General features: G+C 36.0%; 2 protein-coding genes across 12 annotated transcripts in view; one reads left to right on the forward strand and one right to left on the reverse strand.

Annotated features, from left to right (window-relative positions):
* Positions 1–23,254, reverse strand: part of ANKS1B (ankyrin repeat and sterile alpha motif domain containing 1B) — a 1,288,070-nt gene that overhangs the window by 926,868 nt on the left and 337,948 nt on the right. For all 11 annotated transcript variants that reach the window (XM_005571954.5, XM_015430681.4, XM_005571953.4 and 8 more), the window contains exon 9: positions 9,072–9,215. In XM_005571954.5, the coding sequence (XP_005572011.1) occupies positions 9,072–9,215 (144 nt within the window). The remainder of the gene's footprint in view (positions 1–9,071; positions 9,216–23,254) is intronic.
* GARIN6 (golgi associated RAB2 interactor family member 6) lies at positions 1,746–4,036 on the forward strand. Its single transcript, XM_045366647.3, has 2 exons — positions 1,746–2,777; positions 3,277–4,036. The coding sequence occupies exons 1-2, from the start codon at positions 2,163–2,165 to the stop codon at positions 3,385–3,387; spliced, it is 726 nt and encodes a 241-aa protein (XP_045222582.1). The 5' UTR covers positions 1,746–2,162; the 3' UTR covers positions 3,388–4,036.

A 23,254-nucleotide genomic window follows, 5' to 3' on the forward strand; every position in this document is an offset into this window, starting at 1 on the left:
AATCACACATTTCAATAAGAAAGGCAGAAATTATGTTTGCATTGACTTATACAACTAAAGACTCAAGTGGGCTGGGCACGGCGGCTCACACCTGTAATCCCAGCACTTTGGGAGGCCGAGGTGGGCGAATCACGAGGTCAGGAGTTTAAGACCAGCCTGGGCCTTTGGGAGGCCGAGACGGGCGAATCACGAGTTCAGGAGATCGAGACCATCCTGGCTAACACGGTGAAACCCCGTCTCTACTAAAATACAAAAAAAATTAGCCGGGCGAGGTGGCGGGCGCCTGTACTCCCAGCTACTCGGGAGGCTGAGGCAGGAGAATGGCGTGAACCCGGGAGGCGGGGCTTGCAGTGAGCTGAGATCCGGCCACTGCACTCCAGCCTGGGCAACAGAGCCAGACTCCGTCTCAAAAAAAAAAAAAAAAAAAAAAAAAGACCAGCCTGGGCAATATGGTAAAACCCAATATGGTAAAACCCTGTCTCTACTAAAAATACAAATTAGCCTGGCATGGTGGCATGTGCCTGTAGTCCCAGTTACTCAGAAGGTTGAGGCAGGAGAATCACTTGAACCCAGGAGGCAGAGATTGCAGTGAGCCAAGATCTCGCCACTAACTCTAGTCTGGGTGGCAGAGTAAGACTCCATCTCAAAAAAAAAAAAAGACTCAACTATGGCTATGGCTGTGTGTGTGTATATGTGTGTGTGTGTGTGTGTGTGTGTGTGTATGTTCATATGGGTTATTATGTGGATTGTTTTCAATAAAGATATTATAATCTTATTAAATTGATAATATTTATAATACCTGGCAAAATTCTTTAGAGCTTTTTTTTTCAATACAATCTGATGGTAAAGAATAGAGCATAAATGTGATGTTTAAGGCTCTTTTCACTCCATAGCCAGGGTACAAATGTCTAGGTAAAAGCTTAAAAATTGCATCAACAGTTTGAGGGTGAGTCAAAACATAAAATTTATCATGGCTGTAGAAACAGAAAAAAAAAATTGCTAATAAAATAGCTTTTTACCTGGTAACAGAAATAAACTTCCCAATAAAAATAGAAATTATAAAGAAAATGAAAGTTACACCTAAGAACTTTAAACATTTCACTGAACATAATTCCATACCCACAAACACATACACATGGTCTTACATAAATTGAATCTCACCTATACTATGAGTTTGAAATCAGTTTTTCTCTTTTTCTTTAAGAAAAAAAAAAAGGTTAGGGATATCTTTTCATGTCAATAAATAGGAAAACCACATAATCATTTTTAGGGCTGTAGACTGTCCCATCACAGAAGGCTCCATAATTTATTTAAGCAATCCCCTATTGTAAGACACTAATGCTGTTTACAATTTTTTACTCTACAATAAACATTGATAAACATCCTGTACTAACGTGTTTACCAATGTATTCAATTCTCTCTTTAAAATAAATGTCTACGACTAGAGGAGCTGGATAAAAGAGTTGACAGAGAATGTATATTAAAGTCTTGCTTCTCACAGAAAATTTACCTCTAATCTTTTTGAAAGCAAATTGCCAGAATGCATTAAGGTCCCCAGATGGGTGGAGGGTCGGGGAGAGTGGTCTGCTGAGCTGTGGAGAGTGGTGGGGCTGAGGGTGGGGTGGAGAGGGTGGTGTCCCTGCCCTGAGGTAGGGGCTGTTGGGTGACAGAAACAAAGGGGTGTGTGATGGGGCAGGTCACAATGGGTAGAGGAGGATAAAAGTGGTCCTGCAGGGTGGTTTAGCAGCAGCGGATGGTTCAGGTTGGGAAGAAGAGCAGTGGGACTGCCAGTTCAGGTTGTGGAATCAAAGAGCAAAGGTTGTTGTGAAGTGGAATATCAGGCTCAAATGGAAGTCCCTCCCAAATGAGCACTGACATCTGTGTGCCTGGATATCCACGAGGGCTCCAACATCTGCGCTCCTGACAGCTCCATGCACTAAACAGGGCACAGTCTGGATCCAGGGGACCAACTGTCTCTGGCATTGAGCAGTTGGCAATCAATACCCCACCCTGTTCTGAGTCATTTGGGGACAAAAAAGAAAGCCTGTAGAACACAACTGCTGGCCCACCTGCCAGAGTGGCCAAGGAAACAGGATGCTCACTAAGGCATGTTAAGGAAGGTGTGGAGCAGCTGCTGGGAACTGTCTTGATAAAAGAAAGACATGGAGGAGCAGTGTATGTTACCGTATTACACTGCCCAAAGCAGCCCCGCAATGGGCATGTTTAATACCTCCATGGGGAAGCTTCAGCGGCAACTGTACAAAGGCGAGTATACTATATTCAGGTATGCACCCATGTTTGAGAGCGACTTTATCCAGATCAGCAAAAGAGGAGAAGTGATGGATGTGCACAACCGTGCCCGAATGGTAACAGTGGGCATTGTTCGCACCAGCCCCTGCCTCACACTACCTGATGTCATGCTGCTGGCCCGACCAGCTGCTGTCTGTGACAACGCCAGGTGTGGTCCTGCCACCCAGAAAACAGATAGTCCGCCTGCAGAGATCTTAGAACTAACCAGACTGCTTCCCTTGATGTTTGTGAAAATAACCATCCACAACAGCATAAAAAAACAGCTCCACCTGAAGCTTGCCACTGGCCGCTCTTTTTATCTTCAGCTGTGTCCCCCCTCAGATGCAAGTGAAGACCTTTTTGTTCACTGGGAAAACCTTGTTTACATCCTGAGACCACCAGTGGAGGCTTACAGTGGTACCAAAGCTATCCTAGCTGGGAGCACATCAGACTCATCTGTGTTTGAGGAAGTGCAGAGAAGCCCAGTGGTGAGTCTATGCAGAGACTAGATGGGGCCAGGATGCTTTTGGGGAGAGCAGGTAAAGGTCCTGTAGAGCCTTTGGTGTTGCAGCTCACCTGGGAAATGCATTGCATTTGGAAGGTCTGAAGGCCAAATGAGCTTCCATTTGGAGGCCATGGCACATTGAGGAGGTTCCTAGTGCTTCTCCAGTGTTCCCCAAACCTGAATTTCAGAGATTTCTTAGCTGTCAGCAACTTTTCATTTTATATTCACAGCTGTTCATTCTATATCCAATGTTGTAATGCTATCCAAAACATCCTGACCAGTCTATTCTGAAACCCATACTATGACCTAGGTAGGCTGATATGTTGTAGGACATGTCTCCCTGCGATTGCCACTTATATACATTGGTGGCAACACAACATGCTTGTGTACATGTGCAATACTTTATTTTTGTTGTTTACCTATAGGAAGAGAAAGGAGATCTTGCTGGTCTCACTTTCTTTGCTTATTTGTTTTCTCCCTAGGGATATGCCATGAAGTTCTGTGAAGAGAAGGAGCAATTCAGAATCAGCAGACTTCACATGAATGCTGAAATGTTTGGGTCCACCTATTATGATTATACAATAGAGATATGAATCCAACATACCTCCCACATATACTACATTCAAGAGTTCACACATTCCTGCAGTCATAAAACCTATAGTGCCTGATAAAGGGGCAGGTTAGCAACAACAGTAGTGATGACAGTAAGCACCACCGCAGGTGCCATGGATGTGGCTGCAACCAAGTCTGCAGGCTCAGAAGAGAAACACAGCACTGGCAAAAGCAGCCTTCAAAGGTCCAGGAGGAAGTATAGCCAGCATGGCTATCGTGGGTGCTTCTATGTCTTAATCTTGTTATAGCAAGGGCTGCATAGACATTCTTGTCCTAAAAGAGTACTTCAAGTACATCAGTAAGTGCTACTGGCCTCTCCCTAGAGAGCAGCATGAATGTGGTGACTACAGGAGCAGAGAGAGACTGTCAATGCAACAGCCTTGTCAGTCTCTCTCTGCTCCTCAAAGACTGACTCTCTGCCACTCAGCATTGGGAGTCAGTATCTCAACTCTGCAGGATGAGGCCACATGAGTGAATGGGATGGAAGTCAGAGGGTCTCTACCTAGCTGGATTGACTCTGCAGTAATAACCTCAAAGTCTGGTACTACACATGGTGCAGAGGTGGACATCTCACCTAAGACTGTGGAGGGGAGGAACATGATTCACCATAATAAAATCCATCAACTCATATTATCTGCTCTAATAACATATGCTCTATTGACAGGAAGGGTAGCAATAAAACTAATAGCAATTTATGATCAGGCTCTGAAAACTATCTTTAACTTTCCCTTAACTTTACATTTTTTATTATAAAAGATAAATAGATGACATAAAATTAATAGATGACAGAATAAAATGTTGAAGATTACTCTCAAAGATATGATCCTACATCAGAAGAATTCTTCTAAAACTATTTTCCAAAATATAAAATGAGAACCCAGAAACACACACACACTCTGTCTCCCTCTCTCTTTCTCTCTCTTGCTCCCGGTTTGAATCATAGCATTGCCACACATTAACTGTGACCTTTAGTAGACTGTTTCTTTAAATGGTCACCTTGAGATTATACATGTATAATATCTGGTACATAGTAGGCACTGTGTAAATGGTGGTGTTGAGAAACAAATTCTGAGTTTAATCATACTTTCCAGAAAGGGCTTAATTTTCCCAGTCTTTTCACTCTTGATTTCCTTTCTTAAATCTTAATTAACTGCTTTGCAATTGTCCCATAAAAGCTCTATTTACAGTAAATCTTCTTAGTATCTTCCCAAGAATTTTAATCCCCTGATATTATTTAGAATTCTAAATTTTCATGAATTTGTACAAACTTCAATCTAGTCACAACAGAAAGACAATTTCAAAGCACTCATCTTTTAGCTGATTCTCTCCAATTTTACTATTCTTGGAGACAGAAAAATAAAAGAACACCTAATATAGGATCAATTCATAATCTGGAAAAAACTGGAAATTAGATAATTTTAGAATTGTAAGATCCACATCCACGGGATTAGCCAATATTCTAATTTTGCAAGTAAAAAATCTGCTTTAGTCTAAAGTAATACCTCATATGGTTTGATAATCCAGAACCAGAATGTATAGGCAACCTGGCCCCCAATTAAGTCTGTATTGTTTCTGTAATACTCATGTTTCTGATGAGCACTATGCTTTGAATATAAAAGATATTTGATACATGTTTGCTGGATCCAATCAAGGGCTATAAATGCGAAATATAATTTATTCCAATCCAACAAATCTGGGGATATAAAATTTTACATAGTACTGTACTAATGGTACAGATCCCAAAGGTTCCTATATATATTGTAAGGAAGCAGTTTACCAGTAGACCCTCACAGCGTTCATGGCTTAATGATTTTTAATGGTCTCCAAAAGTGCTTCAGACCTGAAAAAATGGCTTCAAAATATGAAAAACATTTCACAGGTTAGATGTTCTAGCTTTGTGAATTTCAAGGTTACATTACTGAGAAATCACATCTAATCATAAATCACTTTTCAGCAAATAATGTCAAATGAAAAACTTTTTAAAATAAAACAATTTTTGTTGTTCATGTGGTATGTAGTCCAGTATCATATGATACTGGAGACTCCCTAAGAGGCTTTAAAATGAACATATTGCCAACTCTTAACAGAGACCAACTTTATCTTTGTATTCAAGGACTGTCAGCATGCTTACCACATTGTAGTACCTTGATAATCACAGAAGGGATCATTGCTAAAAGCACTGTGCATTTTGTATCTCTTCTCTAAATCTTCAATCTGACTCAGTCTCTTTTTAAATTGTATATTCCTTTGGTAAATATTTCAATCTGCTTCTCATTACAAATCGTGATGCTTATTACCATCAATCAGATCCTGTTCCTAGGTAACAGTTTTCTTAAAATTCTAAAACAATACATATCCTGGTACCTCATCTCTTGTAATCAAAGTTTAAGAGATAATTTAGATGATACTTATAATAACAGAAAAATATTTAAAAATTACCATTTGTCAATGGTTGAGATGGTTGAATCCTAGATAATAAACTAAAAAACCAGATGAATTCAAAAATGTTGCAAATTGTGTACGTGTGTATGTGTATACACTATATATGTAAAAATATACTATATATACACACAGAAATATGCTATATATAGTATATTTTAATTGCAAAACTATAAAAATTCTTTAATATATTTTGCAATAAAACATATATAAACATGTTATATATACATAAAACATGTTTATATGTGTATATATATACACACATATGCACACACAAATATAAATGCTAAAGGATAGCCCTTAAACAATAATATTCAGAGACACACACACACATTCTTAAGAATTTATAGTGAGTGGCTGGGCGCAGTGGCTCACGACTATAATCCCAGCACTTTGGGAAGCCAAGGTGGGCAGATCACCTGAGGCCAGGAGTTTGAGACAAGATTGGCCAATATTGTGAAATGCCATCTCTACTAAAAATACAAAAATTAGCCAAGCATAGTGGCATACCCCTGTAATCCCAGCTACTCAGGAAGCTGAGGCAGGAGAATCGCTTGAACCAGGGAGGCAGAGGTTGCAGTGATCCAAGATCGTACCACCGCACGCCAGCCTGGGAAACAGAGCTAGACTCCGTCTGAAAAAAAAAGAAAAATTTATAGTGAGAGAAAGATCAGTAAAATAGTCTCATTGCTGGTTTGTTAGATTAAATCCAGTTAAAAAAAAATCTGCATCTCAAATACATTTATAGATTTAATGCAGTAACAATCAAAATCCCAATAGAGATACTTTTTAAACTCAACGTAGTAATTACAAAATACAGATTTTATAAAGCAATCAAGTCAGCTACTAGTTTTAATTTAATAACGAATAGTATCAACACTGAGTCATGTGGTTTAAAAAGTAGAAAGGCAGAAGTAAACAAGCCTTCAGAAGTAAAGCCAAAACAAAAGGATAAAAACGAGAGGAATGTGAGTTATTGTTCAATGGAAAGTCATAGGAAACTATGTATCAACAAGCAAAAAATAATATAGAGCCATAATTGAAATTTATGTTAAAGGGAGTTCTAGATAAGACAAATTAAATGAAAAATAGAACTCAGAAGCTTAATCAATTGGATAGTTTTTAAAAATTACATGATGCACTTGTACACATACAAATTAAGACAAAAAGAAAGCTGCAGACTGGAAAAGATTTTGTGGTAAATGTAACTAGAACATCTGAGGAATTAATAAACTTATTGAACAACACCAGTCTTCACCAAGGAAATGGCCAAAGGGAAAACAAATCTAACATTAAAAATTGTAAACCAAAAGCAAGTTACTACCAAGCCTAATAAAATGTTAGTAAGGTGGTAGAAAATCAGATACAGTCATACTGTTGACAGTTTTTGATTTGCAGTCATCTGGCCATTACAGTAAATACCCTGATACTTTATTTTGTTTCAATAATTCTTTTTAAGATATAAGGTAAAGTAGTGGTTAGGAAATGCATTTTTACAAACACAGTTTTATGAGGGGAAAAATAGGTTAAAACATTTAATTATTGATAAACTGCTAAGCAGATAAGGGTAAGCTAATAAAATACAACATATGCTTGTTAATTTTCTTTCCCTTTACCCATGTAGATATGAGGTAAAAAACCATATGTAAAATCTTTAAGTGAAGACATGACACCCTAGAATATACACATTTGTTCACTGAGATTCATTCAACTATTACTTCATTCCAATTATATTTTGGGTGTTTTTTTTGTTTGTTTGTTTTATATACATCAGATTTTGCTTGATAAAGAAGACATTTTTTTCTTTTGTTTTCTTTTTTTATTTTCTTTCTTTCTTTCTTTCTTTTTTTTTTTTTCTTTTTTTTTTTTTTTTTTGAGACAGGATCTCACTCTATCACCCAAGCTGGAATGCTGTGGTGTGATCACAGCTCACTGCAGCCTCAACCTCCCATCTCAGCCTCCTGACTGGCCAGGGCTACAGATGTACACTACCACGCCTGGCTTATTTTTGTATTTTTGGTAGAGATAAGGTCTCACTATGTTGCCCAGGCTGGTCTTGAACTGCTGGGCTCAAGCAATCCACCTACCTTGACCTCCCAGTGCTGGGATTACAGGTGTGAGACACCACATCCAACGCATTCTTCTGATTTGCCAGGAACTACGCGTTAGACTGCAGATGCTGAGCATCAAAGTTTGAATCTCTACCTTTATGGAACTCACAGTTTAGTATGTATTGACAACAATTCTGTAAAGGTTACAGTAAACTGTCTTAAAGTCCTATGAAGAGATTTTTTAAGTACTATATACTGATTTGAATATTCTACTTTGCTTTCTACAATAAATTAATACTGAAATTTGAGTGGCTATGATCAAATTATGATACAGACATATGGAAGATGTGATGGTTTCTTAGACATAATTGCTTTGTATTTGTTGTGACAGAAGAGAAAATATCTTTGAGATGTAACGCTTTTCTGGATAAGTACTGTGAATCCTTTTCTGTCCTGGACTGTTTTTTCTACCCACATTCTATGTAATTAACCTCTTACCATTATACCCTTTCATATTAAGTTATTTACTTATTGTGCAGAGACATTTTCACCATGACTTCAAATTTCCTATCTCTGGAATATTTTAGCCATTTCTGAAACTCCTCTAAGGGTATATGATTCACAACATTCAACAGGAACCTGAAGGTGATACTATAGAATTAAAGTAGACTTAATGATATGAAATGACTTGAAACTAATAGTCAATATTTTAGTGTTCCGTTTTCATTTTTGGATTTTATTCCAAAACCTTCAGAAGTACACATTCACATTATTCTACAATGTTCCATTGTGATGAGAAAAATATAATCACTGGTTATGCTTTTAAAGAGCCATAATATGTTTCCTTATATCTGTAGATAACTTTTAGTTACTTTTTAAAAATAGCATTCTTTAAAATGATATATTTCTGGATTCAAAATATTAAAACCTCATAAACAAGACAACTTTTCTGCATTATAACCAAACTAAATAATATTAATTTTTTACATAAATTATGTCTCCGCATATGCACACATCTACACACTAAGTTATATGCACATTTTACTTGAGACTTTGAGAAAAACCACAAAGTAAACAAGATCCTAATTTGATTTTTGAAGGGGAGGGAGATTTTAACTTAAAAACATAGGCAACCATTTTTGTTTTATTGTACCTTAATAAAAGCAAACTTTTACCTGTGCAAGCATGGGGAAGCCAAGGTTCCTACATCCATTACATGGAGTTAATGCTTCCCAAAGTCCTGATGGCCCACACGTATTTTCATCATCATCTTCTTCTTCCACTTCTCCTGGTGACAAATTGATTGTAGATGAGGTTCTCTGAAATTAAATTTATATCATATCAATATATTATATCAATGATATTTAGATATCTTAACACCAATTAAATTCTATAAATGACACGTAGTATATCTTGGTAAACAAGTCAGCTCACTTTTAACCATAGTTACATGGCTGTGCCCTGTGACTGAGACAAAAATATGTATAGTCCAACTTAAGTTAAAAGTGAAAAAACTGGGTGTGAAAGGCTTATAATATATGAAGTTCATAATGAAGAATAGAACATGATAATGGCCTAATAAAATATTTGAATACCAACAAATGAGAAAAATCTTATGGTTTATCGAGAATTTAGGTTTAGGCATAAAATTAAGGAAAAATGCAGTCAGGGCACTAACAGGAAAATATTTTACTGAAATGGGAATTCCTGATAAACCTGTTTGTTCAGAATGCCACCAAAATAAAACTTCATAAAATTTTATATCATACATATAAAAGGGGCAACAGTTTTAAAATTCATAATGAGACTTCCATATTGAGCACATATATTTTCCTTTGTTATCTCCCAAATCTCACTAAAATGATGGTAGAACATTTATAAAAATGTTTACACCATAAAAATAAGAATGACAGGAGAGATGAACAAACAATATTAAGAAAACTTCTGGATAATGTTGGGTAACTTTTGGATCACAGGTGGGTAAGTATTACCTGACTTAGCAAACATGAGAACACTGAAAGCAAAGTACCTTCATGTGGAAAGAATTGGAAGGACTGGCTACCTGTGAAGGTATAAGTGTCAGTGGGGCAGACACAGAATGAAACTCAATATCAGAAAGAATTATACCCCTAGACCCATCTCCTTTTCACCCAGCCAGGAAACTAAATCTTCACCACTGGCAAGAAATTAGAGGTTTATTTTTCTGGAGAAGTTGAAGCAAAAGGATTATGAATTCTAAGAGTATAGATACACCGAGTCTCCAAAAACAAGAGAATTAATATCTATATAGTAATGAAGATCCATAACCTACTCAGTGCCTTACCATATTTGCATTAGACAACATGGCAGCAAGGTTTATACCCCCAGATAAACAACTAGAATACTCTTCTCTGTAGAAACAGACCTCCCAAGAAAAAAGACCTATAAATAAGCAGGAAAATGGTGGGATCTATGTATTAGTCTCTACTGTGATGCCAACCTCTCAGCAAGTTCCACTCATAAGAATCATATATTTGAGAAAAACCTCTAACAGACACCAAAATAAATATAGAGAAAAAATTATAAATAGTATCTTCAGAGAGAAGATATTTATAGCCATGAAACAAGAACAGAAAGTTATAAAATACATAAAATCCAATACAAGAGTTAGAAAAATCTGACAAAATTTCTGAAAAGATGAAAAGAATTTAAAAGGGGAGAAAACTAGGGGTCAAACAAAGACCTCTAACATCTGAACAACAGGAGCTCCAAAAATTAAGAGTAGAGATGGGAGGGTCAAAGAAATAAAGCATGAAAATTTGCAGAAACTGAGGAAAAATTTCATACTCTAAGAGCCTGTTGAATACTTAGCAGACTGAATTTTTTTAAAAAAGTTGTATATACATAAATAAAAAGAAATACAATAAATTGTCTAAAGGCCCTCTGAATGTACTGTTCAGAACAACATTGATAGATCATGATTACTAAAGCAAGTAAATATATTCTACATATTGGATTGTAAATAGCATCCTGCCCCCAAAATTGTTGCTTTTAAAAATAGAATATAAGATTTTATTTTTCCTCCTATTTAAAAGAATTTGTTTTCTGCATTCACATTTTAACTTTCCCTTGATCACTTGTCAGTAACTAAGAAGCAATGAAATTAAGTTGCCCCCCAATCAGTCACTGTCTGTAAAACACAATAATAATAATAATAATAACTGTTAGACTGAGAACTTACAATGTGACTTGGAGTATCACTGGCCTATTGTCTGTTAACTATTTTAATTCACACAGCAGCCATTTGAGGCAAATATTTTTCCTCTCACTTTATAAATGAGGAAACTAAGGGCCAGAGAGATCAAGGAAAACCCAAGATCACGAAGCTGGCAAGTGGTAGAAAAAGGATTTGAATCCAGACTAGGGGGCTGCAAAGCCTACTCTCCCCTCACCACTATGTTCTGTGACCACTCCTTTGGCACAATACCCTGTAAAAGACAATATACTGAAAAACCACACTGATGTAAATAATTGCAGTTTAAATAAAAGAGGTATATTTGGTGAATATGTTTCTGTTACACAAGTATACTCCTGAGAGCATTTTGCCTTCTGTGACAGGGAGTGAAAATTTCTGCAATTTGATACATAGTGGCCCATGCTTTCATAAATACTTCTCAAATCAATAATAGAAGGTAATTATCACAGGGATATTTGACCCTACAGATCCTTTGAGTAAAATATATATATATAGGGAAGTTTAAAATCTTAATCTGAAAGAGTATGTGTGTGTGTGTGTGTGTATATATATATATTTGATAAAGTTGTTGACAGGAATAGATAAGATGATCAAAAAGGTATCTCCTTTACCAACTCATGATCAGCTAAGAGTTTGACCATCAACATTGATAGCTGGCCAAGAATTGTCAACATTTTAGATTAATCCATTCTTTTCTATTTTGTTAATGGTGCTACAATGATTTAATCCAATCACACAGGGAACTTCCTCTATCTCTTTCTCCTCCCTCAAAAAAAAAAAAAAAAAAAAAAAAAAAAGTTTATTTCTCTTACCTGCTCATAAAGCTCCAACTATTTCCCATTTCACAGCAAATAATATCCAAATTCCTTAATCTGGCTTCAAGGTTCTATAGTCAAATGATTTTTTAGCCCTTTTACTTTTCCACTACACTCACCTCAGATTATAACCAGGTGGAATTGTTTACCCTTGCCTAATCATGCTCTATGCTTTCATTCTTTCTTTCACTTTACTTGTCTGCATAGCATATTGTAGTGGTTAAGGGTCTGGGCTCTAAAATTAGACAGTTCTGGATTCAAGTTCCAAATATCCCCCTCACTAGCTGTATGATTTTCACCAGATAAGACCATTGTCAGCCTCTCTTGCCTTATCAATGCAATGGAAAACAATACAGTGGAACCTCTCTCAGGGCTTATTCCTGATGACTAAGTGAGGTAATAAATATAAAGTGCCTGATACATACAGCTTCAATAAGTATTAACTATCATTTTTATTATTTTCTTATAATCCCACTGATTCAAAATAGAGTTCAGATTTCGTCCCTTACCTAAAATTTTCCAGATTTCCCACAAACATGCATGATATCACGTTCTTCTGCTTGTCTCTAGCTCTTTGTGCAAGTGTTTGCATTTGGTATTTCAGATACCTTGAGTTGATAGATGCTATAGTGGCAAAGAGCATTGCCTTTTAACTCAAACAGATATACATTTAAATCCTAGCTCTACCACTTCCAAGCTTTGTGACTTTGAGCAAATCACATAATCTTATTAATCCTTAGTTTCCCTATCTGAAAACATTGTGTAATAATTTCTATTTGCAGGGCTATATGAAGATAACATTAATTGCTTGACAGAGACTGGCACATAACAATCAGTAAGTACTGTTATTTTATTTTTTACCCTAAAAGAGTTGTATACACACACACACTGTGTGTTTGTGCAAATACAGTACACAGACACAAGTGTGGCTTATTTACCCTTGTTAAGTAAGTTATTTGAAAGAAAACATTGCCTTATTCACATTGTATCTCCTACAATGTGCTGTGCATAATGAAGCAATAAATATTTATTGAATGAATCACTGAATAAATGAGCTTCAAATTATCATTTTCATTTGACTACCTAGAAAATTTTACTAATATTAAGGGGTGTGTATAACTGTATCACAAATATCAAGATTGCCATTTTAGCTTTATTTTATATTAACTATTACCAGTAGCTTTAGCAGAAATGAAGAAACGTATCAGTGGTTTAGCACTGCCCCCTAAAGACAGCATATAAATTGGCTGTGTAAAATCATAATTTTTACTTCATTTCTTTACAGTTAAAGATTTGAAGGAAAATATTTTATCAAGCTACATAATCTTCAATTATATATGGGAAGAAGCCACCAGAACACACTTAACCTCAGATGGTTTCCTTTATTCCAAATGCTGTTCAAACTTTTCACTGGAGAACAAAGTGTGTTCCTGAAGTTCCAAAAAGATGTGAAAATTCTACTATAAAAAATAGACCTAAATCTATATAGTTTGAATCCATTTGCTTTGTTGGTTATTACATGGTAATAAAGGAAGGCTGGACCAAGTCTATGTTGTCGTAAACTGAAAAGCAGTCACAATAATATACTGTGGGGAGACAAACTTGAGCTCAATCAAAGAAAAACACTTTTGAGAATAATTATATCAGTCTAACATTGAAGAAATGGAATTTCCCTGTGAGGCAGTATGTGTGTGTGTGTGTGTGTGTGTGTAAATTATATGACAATGATAGATAATGGTGCTCCATAATTTATAAAATGCTTTCAGATATAGAATAGCCCAATAAAATAGAGTCAGAATTATCCCTATTTTACAAGTGTAAAAAACTGATGCTCAAAATGTTACTCGATTTGCAAGATCATCCTACAAATGAGTCCAGATTATAATCCAAGTCCTCTAATTCTAGGTCCGTTTGTCTTTCTATCACACCATGGAAGCCATCTCCTTAATTAGTAGAACTCTTCAAGGGGACAACAGATGTTCAAGATTGTCAATGCAAAGGGACCAGGCCAAAAGGCAGAATCCAGGAAAGAGGAAATAACAGAAATGGTGATCAAAGCAAAAGGCAACAATCTGGGATGAGTTAGCAATCTAGACTACTTTATAGCATTGCCACAGGCCTTTTTTTGCCTTTGTTTTCTAAAGTAAAATTGACTTACAGATTTTTCAAGGAAATTTAAAGTAACACATGCTTATTGTAAAACAAATCATTCAAAATAAAAAATTATACATGAGAGAGTGAAACTTTCCTAGCCTCGGTCCCACTGCAAACATTCAGTGGGTATACTTCCAGACTTTGTAATACTTACTCTACTTGCCTGATGACTTTCTCAGGATAAATTCATAAATGAGAAATTGTATACACCAAAGAGTATGCCTACTTTTTTTTTTTTTTTTTTTTTTTGAGGTGGAATCTCACTCTATTGTCCAGGCTGCAGTGCAGTGGCACAATCTCGGCTCACTGCAGCCTCCACCTCCCAGGTTCAAGTGATTCTCCTGCCTCAGCCTCCCAAGTAGCTGGGATTAGAGGTACCTGCCACCACACCTGACTAATTTTTTGTATTTTTTTAGTAGGGATGGGGTTTCGCCATGTTGGCCAAGCTGATCTTGAACTCCTGACTTCAGGTGATCCACCTGCCTTGGCCTCCCAATGTGCTGAGATTACAGGCATGGGCCACTGTGCCTGGCCTAAACTTTCTAAGTATTGCCAACGTTGTCTTTAACCTGTTCTCCACAGTGATCAGAGAAATATTTTTTTCATATGAGAATGTGATCATGTTTTTCTCTTCCTTAAAACCTTCAATAGTTTTTCATTGTTCCTCTGACGAAGTTCAAAATTCTTACTACGATCCAAAAGGTTATGCATGATCTGCCCCTACCTCCCTCTGTATCCCACCACTAATCTGGCAGGTCAGGTCTCATTAACACCTGAACAGGAAGGCCTCCATGACAACTGTTGCAGCACTGACGGAGTGGTTAAGTTAAATATTTAAAGCTGATAGAGCCACTAGCCCTTATACAAAGGCTGGAATATAACGAAAGCCCACCAAGAGTTTTGCCTAGGTCTTTCCAGGGCCTTGAAGCATGATGAAATAACAAAGGAATTCTTAACAGAACCCATTTAGTATTAAACAGGTTTTACTGGGGGTCTGAAGGAACTTCCCAGACCTCCACACACAAGTGTTATTGGGGTCTAAAGGAACTCCCAAATCTTCATGATTTAGCTGGAGACAAGATAAGGGTAATCACCCCTGGTAACTGGACCCATCTAGATTAAGTAAATTTACTGAGGCTCCAGAGGAAGGTCTTAAGGACTCAGACCTTAGTTATAGATGAGAAGAAGTTAATCACTTATGTCTTTAGATGAATGCACACTTACAGGTAAACATACAGCTTAGAAGGTATATAATCTCTGGAAAACTTCATAATTTTGATTTGGTCTGGTGATATTTTCCCCAGCCTTCTCCCTGTACCTGGTTACAGGTAAATCTCTTCTTTCCCAATTTGTCTGCATCTTGTTATTGGACCATGAGAATAAGCAGCCCGACTCTCGGTTTGGTCTGGGAACACTAACACTCTTCTTCCCCTTTGCCCATAATGTTTAAACACACTGAGCTTCCCTCTTTCCCTCCAGTATACCAAACTTCCTCTTGCCTTGTACCTTACCTTAGCACATATGGTTTTCTCCGGCAAAGACTATTAGTCATCTCCCAATATACATTCTCCCCTCCTCCTTTTGTCTTTAGTAACACCTTCCTTTATTCTTGTATAGTACTAAAACTCCACTTTTAGTTGGGCACATGTCTTCTTCAATAAATACCACATTATCCAGTGTCTGTTGCAGCTAGGTGTGACCACATGGCTAAGTCATAACCATGGGATATAAGAAGTGCTCTTAAAGTGAATAGGTGTGCCCTTATTCCTCCCCTTCTTCTTCCTGCTGATTGAATGCTAATGAAATAGCTGGAGCTGGAGCATTTGTCCTGGGCCATGAAGTATCCTTGGAACTAGACGACCTGTACAATTGAACAACAAAAAAGAAGAATCCTGGGTTCCTCACAGAAGTGATCCCTACCAGCCTTGGACTGCCTAGCTCTAGGCTTTGGAAGTGGGAATAAAATAAACTCTTTCTCTTTAAGCCATTATTAATATTTTAGATGTTTTTGTTATTTGCTATTGTGTCAAATCCTAACAGATAAATTCCTTTGTTTGTCTTCATCAGGATTAATCTTACTGGTGCTTTAGGTATAAATATAATTCACTTCCTTTGGAAGGCCTTCTTGAGGCTCCCATCAAGATTAATTTCCTTTCTTACATGACTTCACAGTGTCCTGCTTTTTTATAGCAATTATCACAATGATAATTTTATAGTTACTGAGTGACTTTGGCTCAGTATCTCCTATCCTTAGTCCATAAAAGCTGCATGATTGCAGAGATGCCTGTTGCATTAACTACCAAAGCCTGATACTTGGCTAGTACATCGAAGAACGGTTCATCACGTATGTGTTGAAAATGAATGAAGAGTAAATGAATGAATGAATGCCAGCTTGCCCTCATAGATGTTTTATTAGTGTGAACATTTTCACTAGTTCTAAGAGGAACCAATTTAACTATAACCCAGATTTTAATGTCCTTTCTTCTCTTACTCCATTTGCTCCCAGTCTTCATCCCACATTCAAAGTAATGTAGAACTCTGCATCTATTTGATTTCATGAAAGAAGACATTTATGACAACCATTGGTACACAATTTAGATTTTACCACAAACTCTATAGTGGAGGTGAATGGGCATTAAATTGCATGGCTTAACTCCTCTTCCTCCCCTATTAATATTTTTTCTCCTATGGTGATAATTGGGTAGAAGGGTGCTTTTCATCTCCCCTTCCACCAAAAAGAATAGAATTCTTGGTGTCTATTTTTCCCTACAGACTGTTTTCATTAGCTCTTTAAATTCTTCTCCTCTTTATTATGCAAGCAATTTCACACTGGGATACATCTTATCTGCAAACTTGCATAGCCAATCTCATTACACAAGAGACCTTACATGAGAACTACTATTTTGTCAAATTAAAAGGCAACAACTATATAATAGCATGATATATCATATTTTCCTTTTTACAATCTTTTAAAATTAGGGATCTAAGGGCTTAGTGGGGCACCAAGAAGAAGAAAATGTGAGGTGTTAAACTGGTTTAGTTATTCCAAAGCAATGATAGTATTAATGATCAAATAGATGATAGGTCAGTGTTTATATTACTCACCAAGGAACAGACTCTATCATCTTAAATTTAGTCCTGGGAGAGATATCACATGCCACAGTTGAATATATTAGCAATGATCAGAAAACCTATTGTCAAATATGTTTCTATAAGCTTATTAACACTAAACATCTGTTCAAAATTGTCTGAAAATTACCTTGCAAGGCTACCCTGCACTATCTTTTCACCACAACCATTTGTTCCACGTTAGTAAAATTCACAAAAGCTGCCACATTTAAGTCTGCTGAAAAATAAAATTTCTCTCAGATTAATTTGGAGTTAGCCGTGAATCCTGTACTGCATTTATATCTGCAAGGAAAAGAAAGGAAGAAGAAAAACAAGACTTGATGCCAATGAGTACACTGAATACATCTCCTAGTATCTGCACTCCAAAATGACGTTACTGTGTATGGTGATATTTTAAACTTGAGGATTTGCCAGTGCCAAATGTATTTCACATTTATTGAAGGATAGAATTGCTATTAAAGCAATCGTTTTAGTTGCAAGAAATATTGAAGAATAAAGTAAGGAGAGCCTTTCTCTTTTTAATAGTACATGAGACATTACAACTCCTCTGAAACACTTAGTTCCAACACATTATATTCCCACCTGCTGTTTACATATTTGACATCCTCTGCATAACATCAGGAAACTTCAAAGAAGAACATATTTTGTTTGCTAGTCTACTTATATACAATCAATTTGAATGTTTTTATTATCTCTCAAAACTTTTGTTCATTTATCTGACCCTTACCTAGTAATTAATAGTGTTTATTATTACAATATTAGAAAGAGCTAAGTCTAAACTGATGCCAATTTTATGCACAATACACAGAAGCTAATTTAAAAAAAATGTTAAAGTCACCTTGGAAAGTTTAAACTTTTTTTTTCAACAAGACAGTACAGAAGACAAAATGTATAACTTTGGGAAAACTAAATTATCCTCCATGACAGATCATTTTATATGAACAAATAACATTTTTCTAAAAGTTTACTTCTTTGTTTTAAAATAAAATTCATTAAAGTATCATTTATATACATAACATGCACCCATTTTAAATCTATATACCTGTGTATTCACCACCACAATCAAGATACAGAATATTTCTATCACTACAAATGGTTACCTTGTATCCCTTCCGTACCAATATTTCCCTACTGGTAGCCCCAGAAATCTTTTCTTCTGCCACAATATGGCAGCATATGTACCTCATGTTTGGCATAATCTTTCTACAAAGTTTATTAACACTAAACATCTGCTTAAAATTGTCTGAAAATTACCTTGCAAGGCTACCCTACACTATCTTTTCACCACAAACATTTGTTCCATGTTAGTAAAATTCACTCAGCATAATGTTTTTGACATTCATTCCTATTTTTGCATATCGGTAGTTTATTCCTTTTTCATCCAAAGTAATATTCCACGATACGGATATGCCAAAGTTTTGTTTATACAATCATCTATTGATGGACATTTGGGTTGTTTTCAGTTTAGGGTCATAATGAATAAAGTTGCCATTAAGATTCACATTGAAATCTGTGAGTGCACATAAGCTTTTGTTTCTCTTGGGTAAATATCTAAAATGCTAGGTCACATGGTAAATGCATCAAACTTTTTAAGAAACTGCTAAAGTGTTTTCCAAAGTGTTTGTACCATTTTACACTCCCATTCATTGTGTCTGAGAGTTTCAGTAGCTCCACATTCTTGGCAACACTTAATTTTAGTTATTCTAATGGAATGTATGTAGAGTTATGGCAATAGTATGTAGTTATCAAATGGTATGTAGAATTATCACAATCGTGCCTTTAATTTACATTTCTGTCATTGCTACTAATGTGCTAAACATCTTCTCCTGTGCTTAGAGGCCATTTACCTTCTTCTTTGGTGAAGTATCTGTTCAAGTCCTCTACATATTTTTATTGGGTTGACTTCGTTTTTGTTTTTTTTGTTTTTGTTTTTGTTTTTCTTTTGAGATGGAGTCTCACTCTGTCGCCCAGGCTGGATGGAGTGCTGTGGCGCAATCTTGGGTCACTGCAAGCTCCGCCTCCCAGGTTCACGCCATTCTTCTGCCTCAGCCTCCCAAGTAGATGGGACTACAGGCGCCCGCCACCACGGCCAGCTAATTTTTTGTATTTTTAGTAGAGACGGGGTTTCACCATGTTAACCAGGATGATCAGGATGGTCTCGATCTCCTGACCTCGTGATCCGCCCGCCTCGGCCTCCCAAAGTGCTGGGATTACAGGCGTGAGCCAAGGTTATTTGATTTCTTTTGCTGTGTTGTAAGAGTATTCTTTTTAAGTATTCTATATTCTAGACATACCTCCTTTGTACTGTTGGTAAATATATAAGAAATCTTTGCCTAACACAAAGTTAAGATATTTTCCTATATTTTCTTCCATAAATTTAACATTTTTGCTTTTACATTTTGATCTCTGTTCTACATTGAATTAATTTTCATGTAGAGCATGAGGTAAAGGTTGAGATTTGAGAAACCTATTTTTTAAATATATAAATAGAAGTAGTCAGCCCCATTAGTTGAAAAGATTATCCTTTCCCCATTGAAGTGCCCTGCAGTTTTTTTGAAAATCAATTGACCATACGTGTATGGGTTTATTTCTGAATTCTACTTTGTTCTATTGACCTGTAAATCTCTTCTTATGCAAATACCACATTGACAGACGTTTATAAGCCTGGAATCAGAGAATCCTCCAAATCGGTTCTTCTTCGAAATTATTTTGGCTATTCTAGGTTCTCTGCCTTTTCATATAAAGTTTAGAGTAAGCTGTCAATATCTGAAAAATTAGCCTGCTTGGATTCTGCTTGGGATGGTAGTCCATAGTACAATTTGGGGAGAACAAATATCTAAACTACATTGTCTTTCATTTCATGAACATGGTGGTATATCCCTGTACCTATCAGGTTTTCTTTAATTTCCATCAACAATATTTTTATAGTCTTCAGTGTATAGGTCTTGCACATATCTTGTTAAATATGAAGGGGTAAACATGCATTTCATGTTTTTGGAAAATTTTTTGAATAATATTATTAGGTTAATTTAATTTTCCCTCTTGCATTATTGGGGCATAATTGACAAACAAAAATTGTATATATTTAAGGTATATGGCATATTGTTTTGATATATGTATAATTGTGACTTAATTACCACAATCAAGCCAATTAACATCTCCAGCATGTCATATAGTTAATATGCTGTATGTGTGTGGGGGGGGCATTGAGGATACTTAGAATCAACTCTCTTAGCAAATTTCAAGTATACAATGTGACGTTATTAACTATAGTTACCATGCTGTGCATTTGATCTCCAGAATTTATTCATCTAATAACTGAAAATTTGTAACTAAACTTCAAATTTGTACCAAATTTTAAAATTGAATTTTCAGCCAAGTGCAGTGGTTCATGCCTATAATCCCAGCACTCTGGGAGGCCAATGCAGGCGGATCACTTGAGGTCAGGAGTTCGAGACAAGCTTGGCCAACATGGTGAAACCCTGTCTCTACTAAAAATATAAAAGTGTTAGCCAGGTGTCATGGCATGCACCTGTAGTTCCAGCTACTCGGGAGGCTGAGGCAGGAGAGAATCACTTGAGCCCGGGAGGCAGAGGTTGTGGTGAGCCAAGATCGTGCCGCTGCACTCCAGCCTGGGCGACAGAGCGAGACTCTGTCTCAAAAATAAGAAAAGAAAAGAAAAGAAAAAGCTCTGAATTTTCGGTTATTGATAGTTCTTCGTGTAAAAAAACATTTTAGTTCTAATTTCTTTCCTATAGATATTTTAGGATTTTCTATGTAAATGATCATATCACCTGTGAATAAACAGTTTTACTTTTCCCTTTAAAATCTTTATGCCTTTGTTTTCTGGCCCTTCTCTTATTGCACCAGCCAGAATTGCCAGTACAATGTTGAATATAAATCTTAAGTGAAAAGCATTCAGCCTTTCAACGTTATGAAGTATAACATTAGCTGCGGCATTTTTGTAAAGGCTTTTTTATTATAAGGTTGAGCAAATTCTTTCTATTCTCAGTTTACTGAAAGTTTGTATTATGAATAGATGCTTTTCTACAATGACTGATATGACCATAAGGTTATCTTCTTTTATTCTATTAATGTAGTAAAATGTATTAATTGATTTTATCTGTTAAAATAACCTTGCTTTTCTGGCATATATCCCACTTGGTTGTAATGCATAATTTTTTAATGTATTGCTAGACTTGATTTGTTACCATTTTATTGAGGATTTTGATACTGTGTTTATGAGTGATATTGATCTATAGTTTTCCATTTGTGAAATGTCTTTGTTATCACAGTAATGCTCACCTCATATAATAAATTGGGAACAACCCTTATCTTTTATTTTCTAAAAGGATTTCACCAGTAAACCATCTCTGTGTAGTTTCCTTGTGGGTAAGAATTTCATTATTATTTAAGCTTCTTTAACATAGGATTATTTAGATTTTATATTTCTTCCTGAGTCACTTTTCCTAATTTAGGTCTTTCAAGTAATTCTTCCATTTCATCTAGGTTGTCAAATTTATTGCTATAAAGTTATTCATATCGTTCCCTTATTATTCTAGTCATTCTCTTGGATCTTTATTCATATCCCCTCCCTTTTATTTCTATTGGTTGTTTATATTTATTTTACTGATTTTCATTTTAATCATTCTTACTTTGGGTTTAATTTCCTCTTTTTTTTTTTAATGTGGAAGCTTAGGTCTTTCATTCAAGACCCTTCTCCTTTTCTCATTTAAGAACTGAATTCTATGAGACTCCTTCTAAGCACTGCATTAGCTTTACCTACAAAATTCAACATTCTCTGTTCTTATTTGCATTTAGTTAAAAATATTTTCTAAGTTTCTTTGTGACTTTAGCAACTAGATTATGATGTATCTTTGTCTAGTTTTCTTTGTTCTTGTCATGCTTTGTATTTGCTGAGCTTCTTGGGTTGGAGTGTTATAGTTTTTATTCAAGTTAGACATTTTTCAGCCATTGTTTTTGTTTACTCTCTCATTCCTAAACCCTCCTCTCCTTCAGAAACTCCAATTACACACATTTCATTGCATGATCTTTTTTCACAGGCTCTGTTATTTATTTTAGTCATTTTTTTCTCTGTGTTTTATTTTGGGTACTTTCATTTGCAATATTTTCCATTTCACCAGTCTTTCCTTCTGCAATGACAGTCTGCTGTTTATTGTATCTACTTTATTTTTCATTCCAGATATTGTCTTTTTCATCTCTAGATGTTCCCTTTGAATCCTTTTATATCTACATTTCTTTATTCATGTCACCTCTTCCTTTAAACTTTTGAGTATATCAAGCATATTTATAGCAAATATTTTATTCTCTCAAATACAAATTCGATCAACTCTATAATTCCAGGCCTATTTTTATTGACTAATTTTTTGCATGTTCATAAGTTTCATTTTCCTTATTCTCATGTGTAGTAATTTTCTTATGAGATGGGTTCTCACTCTGTCACCTAGGCTGGAGTGCAGTGGTACAATCAGAGCTCACTGCAGCCTTGACTTCTTGCACTCAAATGATTTTCCTGCCTCAGCCTCCTGAGTAGCTAGGACTACAGGAATGTCCCACTACACATGGCTCTGAGTTTAGCTATATTCCTTTAAAAATTACTAGACATTGTTGTGGCACAGAGTACAGCTATTTGGAGATCAGTTGAATTCATTCAAGGCTTGCTTTTACTTTTTATTTTTAGGTGGGTCTACAGTAACCTTTACTCTGGAGCTAGCTTAACTCCACCATTAAGACTTACATACATTCCCTCTGGAATCTCTAGTGAATGCCTCATGTATTAAGCATGATCCCTCTACTTGGGCTGGTAGTTACTTGAATGATTGTTGGCCTTGTGTGAGTTCCAGGGACTTTTCTGCTTATGTATCTCCGGTATTGTTCTTTCCTTGGAGGCTTTTCTTTTACTGTCTTCATGGAGTTTCACTCTTGAGCAGATTGATATTCAACTAAAGATATAAAGATAACTTTAGGTAGTTTTCTGGACTTATTTTTCTGTATAGTGCCCTCT

Source organism: Macaca fascicularis, chromosome 11, assembly GCF_037993035.2.
Source record: "Macaca fascicularis isolate 582-1 chromosome 11, T2T-MFA8v1.1".
Classification (NCBI taxonomy): domain Eukaryota; kingdom Metazoa; phylum Chordata; class Mammalia; order Primates; family Cercopithecidae; genus Macaca; species Macaca fascicularis.

Excerpts from the sequence above, each read along its gene's own strand:
- GARIN6 (XM_045366647.3), top strand. The coding sequence starts at position 2,163 with ATGGAGGAGCAGTGTATGTTACCGTATTACACTGCCCAAAGCAGCCCC. Across the intron at positions 2,778-3,276 it reads AAGTGCAGAGAAGCCCAGTG|GGATATGCCATGAAGTTCTG; the intron begins GTGAGTCTATGC and ends TTTTCTCCCTAG.